The sequence below is a fragment of the Salvia miltiorrhiza genome, chromosome 2, assembly GCF_028751815.1.
Source record: "Salvia miltiorrhiza cultivar Shanhuang (shh) chromosome 2, IMPLAD_Smil_shh, whole genome shotgun sequence".
NCBI classification, from domain to species: Eukaryota; Viridiplantae; Streptophyta; class Magnoliopsida; order Lamiales; family Lamiaceae; genus Salvia; species Salvia miltiorrhiza.
The window spans coordinates 52,983,646-52,990,804 of NC_080388.1; the positions used below are offsets into that span (position 1 = coordinate 52,983,646).

Consider the following 7,159-nt stretch of genomic DNA (forward strand, 5'->3'; position numbering starts at 1 on the left):
TTTCAAATTGTTCGTGTATTTTATTATAATATTATACTTATCAATAGTTGGAGCGTATTAGTATTACTTTGCATGTAATTCTCGTATTTCTTTTAACTATTTATCAATAGTTTAAGATAATTTTGTTAAATGACCAATAAAAATCATAATTTTGCCCAAGTAAATTCAATTGGACACAGAAACACACCTAAAACACCCAAAAAGTGACAATACAAAGTGCAAAACTCTGCAACAAAACCAAAAAATGACAATACAGGTGCAAAACTCTGCAACAAAATTCGTGAAAGCATTTCAAGGCACGTGTCAACGGGCGTTTCAGAAACTACGCGGCCAAGCCCGATGGCACCTGCTATTTGTGTTTGGAACGATCGGATGCTCGACTTGGTTGCGACTGCTTTATGCTGGCCTTGGCCTCTGCAACGAACTTAAGATCTGGCTCTGGCTTGCCCGAGGGCTCTTTCAGGGCCATGTAGATGTAGAATGCTATGACCACGTTGACGGAAAAGACTGCGAGGATTCCGCTCCATAGAGTCACGGACTCTGAAGGCAATTCAGTAGAACCTGTGTGCATGGTGCAGATGATTGCATCAGTAATAACACTCAAAATGATGAACACATCTATTTGTAATGAAGAAATTTACACAGCATGTTTATGTGAGTGTTCTTGTAGCGCGGAAATAGGAGGCGCTTTTGATTCGCTTTGTTAGATGCACACACGCTTGGGATGTCTCAGACACGGGATAGGATTTGGAGTTTACTTTTGGTGATAGGTTAAATATATAAAAAGATAATATAGTATGATCCACCACATACAATGGAACTAAACTAGCTTGTGTGGTCACCTAATCTTAAAAGAGAAAAAGAAAAAAAATCAAATCTTGACCCGTGAGACGGTCTCACACAATTTTTCATGCACACAAATTGTCCAGAAAAGCCTTCACCTTTAAGCAGATTGATACTCAGTGATGAATACTAAAACACTTCTATAATCTAAGTTATATATCATTGACATCTTCATCAGAAGTTACACATCATAAAATTAACTTTTGCAGCACTAATCGTCATACATATTTATTAAAGAACCATGATTTAAATATATAAAAAATTAATATATATGAGAAAAATATCAACAGTGTCAATATTTTAAGAGGCTAGGGACAATGCACAAAACCTATATCAACACAGCTATATATTTTCCGACTGGCAGTTTTTTTGCCATTCCGCATTAAATTTGCATTTTTTTCTTTCTCAATTTCAACTGAGAGTAATGAAGCAAACACTAACGCATGCGGTGAAATATGATTAACTAATAAGTAACACCTAGTTTATGTTTGATACCAGACGATACCCCTTGCTTTAAAGCATAGTACCAAAACAAAGAAGTGCAACCCAGGAGGTTGGGGGTTCAAGTCACTACCGAAGGGAAATGAGGAACTATTCCCGATCCTCCATTTAGAAAAGAAAAATAAAATAGTTTCAAAATCTTGCATCTTTTTTCCAAGCATGCTCCTCGTTGTGCAGCCCATATACCTACACGCTATCCGGAGCACTATCCTAATCATATAGAACGTGCAAATGCTAGTTCCTTCTACAGCTTGAAATTGAGGATTTTCTACCACTATAGTCCTTAAACCTCTGCTAAATCTATCAAACATTGTTGGGCATGCATCAGTTTTCGATAATTAACAACTATTTGTAGGCAAAATAGAAACTTCAAGAATACAGATCTGCAGAAGATCTAATGCTAATAACCAAAGAATCATATCTCACAACTATAATAACTGCAGCAAGTAACAATGGTGTGAGTAGGTAAGGGAGCCTTACCGGGTAAGAAATTGTGTTTGAATCCATATAGAATCGCGATAGGAGCTGCAAACATGCACATGGACGCGATTACGAACTTGTTTACCACTCCCATCATAGCTCTTCAAACCTAGGACGACAAAGCACGAGTGCAATGTTATTACATATGTCGTGTGCAAGCATTGAGATCACGGAGAGATAGTAAGTAGCTGAAGCCAAAATCTGATGTTCAACTGAATCTTGTGAGCATTCATCACTCATCGTAAGCAGATCCTTAATTCGCCATCAAAATCTCAGCATTTAGCAGTTTTGTCAAATGCAGAAGGAAAAATCAAAGAAGATTCAAAACATTGCCATTCTGTCTCTCAGAGGAAAATTCACAAACATGTGGTGGCAGCTCAATGATCTTCAAAACTAACAAAGTTCCCAAACTATTTCCTCATCAATTCAACAAATAATTAAATCATCACTGATGTTATGAATTCAGTCTTGATATTTATGATAAAGAGAAGGAAAAATCACCTATAATTCGATCCCATTCAGTTTGAGCTCTTCCTTGAACTTCTCCAACCCCAAATGACCCCCAAAAATTAACCTAACACCAGATTTCGAACGAACTGGGTATTAATTTGATTGAATCTTAAATTGGAGCTATGAGTCCGAATCCTAGAGATTTGGAGCAATTTAAGCGAAAACAGATAAAGATTTTTTTGTTTTTGTTTTTGTTTTTAGAGAGAGAGAGAGAGAGAGAGATGAGAATTTAGTTTATTTGGGCGAGAATAGGAAAAGACATACTAATATTAATGCGATGAAACTGCTAAACACCCGTTTTCTCACTTCCTCTTCCGCAGCCCTTTTTTATCTCTCCTTAAACCCATCCAAATTCCCGCCGCTCTTCGCCCAGCCCCAGCTCCGCAGCTGCAATTTGCAGCTCCGGCCGCTTCGTTTTAGTCAATACTGCTATACCTTTTGCTTCTCGCAAAGCGCTAGCGCGGGAGCGGCAACAATGTGCACATCGCCACCGTCCGTTCACGTGAAGGACCGTATTGATCTGACGGCCAAGGAGAGGCAGATTTTTGACCGTCTTCTGCAGGTCCTCCGCCACTTCAATCTGCAAACGCAGCTCCGCGTCGCCGGCGGCTGGGTTCGCGATAAGGTCTCTCTCAATCACTTTATTTTACTTGTTTTTTTACCTATTTTTGTTTCCCTTTGTATTGCTTGTTAGGTTGAACACTATTGTAGTTTTCATCGTGTTGGTGAAATACGCGGAAGAAAAGTCGATATTTGCTTTGTGTAATCATTGGTTAGTTAAGTTAGTCTATGAACAAATTGATCGTGGGCGAGGGTGAATTTGCAGGTGCAATTCTTAAAATTTCGAATAGAAATATGAATTAGGTCTGGTAGTATGCTGGCTATGTGTTTGATTTTATGTCTCAATGTATCAACTAGATAATGTGTTCTTGATTTTCATTTTTGATGCCGCAGCTCTTGGGGAAAGATTGCTATGATATCGATATTGCATTGGACGATATGCTGGGGCGTGAATTTTGTGAAAAAGTGAATGAGTTTTTATCGTCTGCGGGCGAAGAAACTCATGGAATCGGTGTGATTCAATGGTATTTTTCTCTGCTTCACCTTGCTGAGTTCTTTCCTCACACATTTAGTTTAATGTGGTAGATAGATAGATAGATAGAACTAATATAGGCTAATCTATCATTTGCTTTGGATCCTTTGATTGATTGCTTAGCTTTGGACTCGTTTGATCATCTAATCCTTCAAATACTCGATCTTGTGTTTTGTTTATCTAATCTATCTCACAAAGTAAATGTCCCTTGGTCCGTTATTGAGAAGCTAAAAGACGAATGGGATGTTTTCTATCTCTTTGCTAAATGTTGGACTGTTTGTTGTTGGTCCGAGATCGGGCAAGTGAGCCTAATGCTGTTTCTCTATGATGATTCACAGCAATCCTGATCAGTCAAAACATTTGGAAACAGCAAGGATGCGTCTTTTCGATGTGTGGATCGACTTTGTTAACTTAAGAGCTGAAGACTACAGTGAGAATAGCCGTATCCCGACAATGGTACGTGCTTTATCCGAAAACTAGGAGGTGGTTAGTGTAGTATCAAAGATGAAGTATTGTAAGCAAATATTGTTTTTACAGAGGTTTGGCACTGCTGAAGAGGATGCATATCGAAGGGACCTAACGATCAATAGGTACTCGTCCAAACACTTCCATTTCAATTGTATTTTGTATGGTATTTTTGTAATGTTTCCCTCTTGAATTTTTTCTGGTTTTCTGTCTTGCTACTTAACAGCTTGTTCTACAACATCAATACAAGTTCAGTCGAAGATTTTACTGGAAGAGGTAATACGGGTTAATGTTTGCTAGTTGCCACTCAAATCTGACTTGATATTGTTACTATGACTGCTACCATAGATGTCTCATTGATTTAGTGTTTCCTTCATTGACCGTTTCTAGGCATCATAGACTTGAAATCTGGGAAGATAGTAACCCCGTTGCCTCCGAAGCAGACGTTTTTAGATGATCCCTTACGAGTTCTCCGAGCTATACGATTTGGTAAAACACAGAAAACTTTTGCCTCTCTCTTCTTTTTCACAAGAAGAAATCGACACTTTATATATTAGAATTCGCCCTGATTTTATTTAATTTTAGGTGCACGATTTGGATTCTCGCTCGATGGAGAATTGAAGAAAGCTGCTGCCGACAACGATGTCATAGCTGCTATAGCTGACAAAATTAGCAGAGAGCGCATTGGTCATGAGGTATACACTTGTACATGCATCTTATGAGGAATAAATCTTTGTCGTCGTCTCTCTTATCTTTCCTGTCGTACAGATTGATCTCATGATGTCTGGCAATGAACCTGTGAAGGCAATGGTCTATATTTCCGAGCTGCAGCTGTTTTGGGCTGTATTCAGTCTTCCGCGGAAAGTGGAACCTCAGACGCCAGAAGGATGCGAGAGGTAACCTCCTAAATCATAGCCTTGTAACTGCCAATGTACGAGCATTTCCTGTGGCAGACCTAATAGGAGCCAGGGGGGCCTTAAGCCCCCACCAAACAAAAGATTTTGTTTTTAAATTCTTTTAAAATCATCAAATTATCGGTATTTTGTGTGAATCATTGCACAATAGCCCCCATCACCAAATCAAATCATAAGAATATTTTTTCGATCTCTCAAAATCAAAATGTAGAAAAAATATCCCCCGCCAGAGATTTTTTCTGCATCCGCCCCTGAGCATATTGTGCTCCTTTTGGTTGTTCCGTTTACGCTCCTCACCCCACACCTATATCTGTTTCCATTTTACCCCTTGTATTCATCAGTTTATGTTATACGACTAGGCTTTGTGTTGCTTACATGGATTCAGCGTGGAGACTTTTGCAGTTAATAGGGCCCTCTTCAATCATCGTGAGTATTCGATTTACAGGAAGATAATTTTACATCATTGTTAAAATCTGTTAGAACTGCTAAGCTGCTACTTAGAGAGGGATAATATGCAAACTATTAATCGTTTTCTCTTATGTATTTTTTAGGACAACCAACTGAGACTCTGCTTATATGCTGCATTGCTTCTACCACTGAGAAATGCTAAAGAAGAGGACAGGAAAGGGAAGAAGGTAAAATAAGTTAACTACTGTATTTGTTACTTGGCATATGTGTGTATAGCTCGTTTTTCAATAGGATAGGGTGCTGTATTTCTAATGATTTTTTGTCTTGTAAACAGATTCCGGTTGTGAGCTATATTTTTCGCAATTCTCTCAAGCTGAAGGCTAGTGATGCGGAAACTGTATGGCGTCTTTCTTTAACTATTTTGAATTATTTCAATATTCTTTAATATTGTCAAATTGCGGTATATATGATACTTAGATGCAACATTTCATAAGTAACAATCGCCTTGATGCAGGTTTTGAGCATGCATCTCGCAGCAGAAAATTTCTCATCCTTGATCCCTTCGATCATATCTGATGAGAATCTACAAACTCTTGAGTCTGATGAGAAAAGAGAAACTATCGACGTTCCACTTGCATCAAAACGTAGAGTATTGACCGGTGAAATGATCTCTCTCATTCTCAAACCTCATATTTTTGTCATTATCTAGCTTTTACTCGCGATTCATGTATTTGAAATAATTGACAAAATTTCAATCATATGCATATCATGTGATCAACTGTATTATGATGCACAGGGTTGCTACTTCGAGAGATCAAAGAATTCTGGCGCCCTTCGCTGGTGCTTTCGTTGCTCTTACACCCCCAAGATATCGGTCTGAGTGAAAATTCATCGAGCGAGGATGCAGAATTAGACGAGAGAAGAGAGATATATAGCAGGGTAGAGAATGCAATCCTGGATATGGGTAAAACTCCTTTCTTCTACACTATTTTCTCCTCACATAACTAAAATTTTCATTTTCCTTTGAAAAAAATGAAATCATTCTGACATATTCGTGTATGTGGATGCAGGACTCGACAAAGTTTGGGAACTGAAACCGCTAGTGGATGGCAAACGAATCATGGATGTATTGCAGATAAAATCGGGAGGGCCTATCGTTAGAGAATGGGTAAAACAGCTCTACACCTCTGTTTTTGGATATGATAAGTTTTGTTATGCAAGCTAATGAAGTTGTTCGGTTTCAATTCTCCTTCTCGACAGCAACAAAAGCTGCTCCAGTGGCAGCTCGCGCATCCCTGCGGATCTACAGAAGAATGCGTGGAGTGGATGAGGCAAGCCCAGTCGAAGCGGGCAAGAACAGAGTAACTCATTTTACCTGCTTTCCTTCAAGCCCGTCTTATCCGTGACGCCTTAGGTCGCTTCGGAAATTGAGGCGTGTGTACATACATTATTGGAACAGTTTACGCTCTCATCTATACAGATTTTATCATAATCTTTGAAATTTATTAATTATATCTCAACTTTTAGTGATTGTATCAATTTTTTCATGATCTTTCACACTTATCAATTATATTACTACAATTTTTAAAATTATTTTAATTTTATCATCGTAATTTCACTTCAATGATTGAGTTGCTTAATAGAATTGATAAGTTGAAATTAAATGTACATAGACTTTTTATTTGGTAAATGATGCACAAAAATAAGAAGCGTTTCAACAATAATTAACCATAAAAGAACAAATAAAATATCTGCTCCAATATATATTTAACATCACACCTTTTCACGAATATAGTTGTCATTTTATATTGGGCAAATTACATGAAAATACCCCACTTTAATCCAAATTTGATTTTTTGACAATCTTTTTAATTGTTGCAAAAATTTGAACGAGCTTTCAATTTGTTGCAATGTCTGTTCGGAGATACCTTCCGGCCAAATTAAA

General features: G+C 38.0%; 2 protein-coding genes across 2 annotated transcripts; one reads left to right on the top strand and one right to left on the bottom strand.

The window, feature by feature from the left end:
- Nucleotides 1-120: 120 nt before the first annotated feature.
- Nucleotides 121-2,467, bottom strand: LOC131010174 (uncharacterized). Its single transcript, XM_057937596.1, has 3 exons — nt 2,326-2,467; nt 1,825-1,933; nt 121-561 (listed from the first exon to the last, which is right to left on the bottom strand). The coding sequence occupies exons 2-3, from the start codon at nt 1,919-1,921 to the stop codon at nt 350-352; spliced, it is 309 nt and encodes a 102-aa protein (XP_057793579.1). The 5' UTR covers nt 1,922-1,933; nt 2,326-2,467; the 3' UTR covers nt 121-349.
- Nucleotides 2,468-2,601: 134 nt separating this feature from the next.
- Nucleotides 2,602-6,838, top strand: LOC131010172 (tRNA nucleotidyltransferase cca2). Its single transcript, XM_057937593.1, has 15 exons — nt 2,602-2,959; nt 3,289-3,419; nt 3,766-3,883; nt 3,965-4,017; nt 4,119-4,168; nt 4,283-4,381; nt 4,478-4,587; nt 4,661-4,788; nt 5,166-5,232; nt 5,358-5,441; nt 5,549-5,611; nt 5,729-5,873; nt 6,011-6,178; nt 6,285-6,382; nt 6,475-6,838. The coding sequence occupies exons 1-15, from the start codon at nt 2,612-2,614 to the stop codon at nt 6,577-6,579; spliced, it is 1,767 nt and encodes a 588-aa protein (XP_057793576.1). The 5' UTR covers nt 2,602-2,611; the 3' UTR covers nt 6,580-6,838.
- The last annotated feature ends 321 nt before the right edge of the window (nt 6,839-7,159 follow it).

What these genes read in the sequence shown, in the direction of transcription:
- LOC131010174 (XM_057937596.1), bottom strand. Translation starts at nt 1,921, where the DNA reads ATGATGGGAGTGGTAAACAAGTTCGTAATCGCGTCCATGTGCATGTTT. An exon ending in CAAACACAATTTCTTACCCG is followed by an intron (nt 562 to 1,824) that starts GTAAGGCTCCCT and finishes CCATGCACACAG; the next exon opens with GTTCTACTGAATTGCCTTCA.
- LOC131010172 (XM_057937593.1), top strand. Translation starts at nt 2,612, where the DNA reads ATGAAACTGCTAAACACCCGTTTTCTCACTTCCTCTTCCGCAGCCCTT. An exon ending in ACGCCAGAAGGATGCGAGAG is followed by an intron (nt 4,789 to 5,165) that starts GTAACCTCCTAA and finishes TTATACGACTAG; the next exon opens with GCTTTGTGTTGCTTACATGG. An exon ending in AGGCTAGTGATGCGGAAACT is followed by an intron (nt 5,612 to 5,728) that starts GTATGGCGTCTT and finishes GCCTTGATGCAG; the next exon opens with GTTTTGAGCATGCATCTCGC.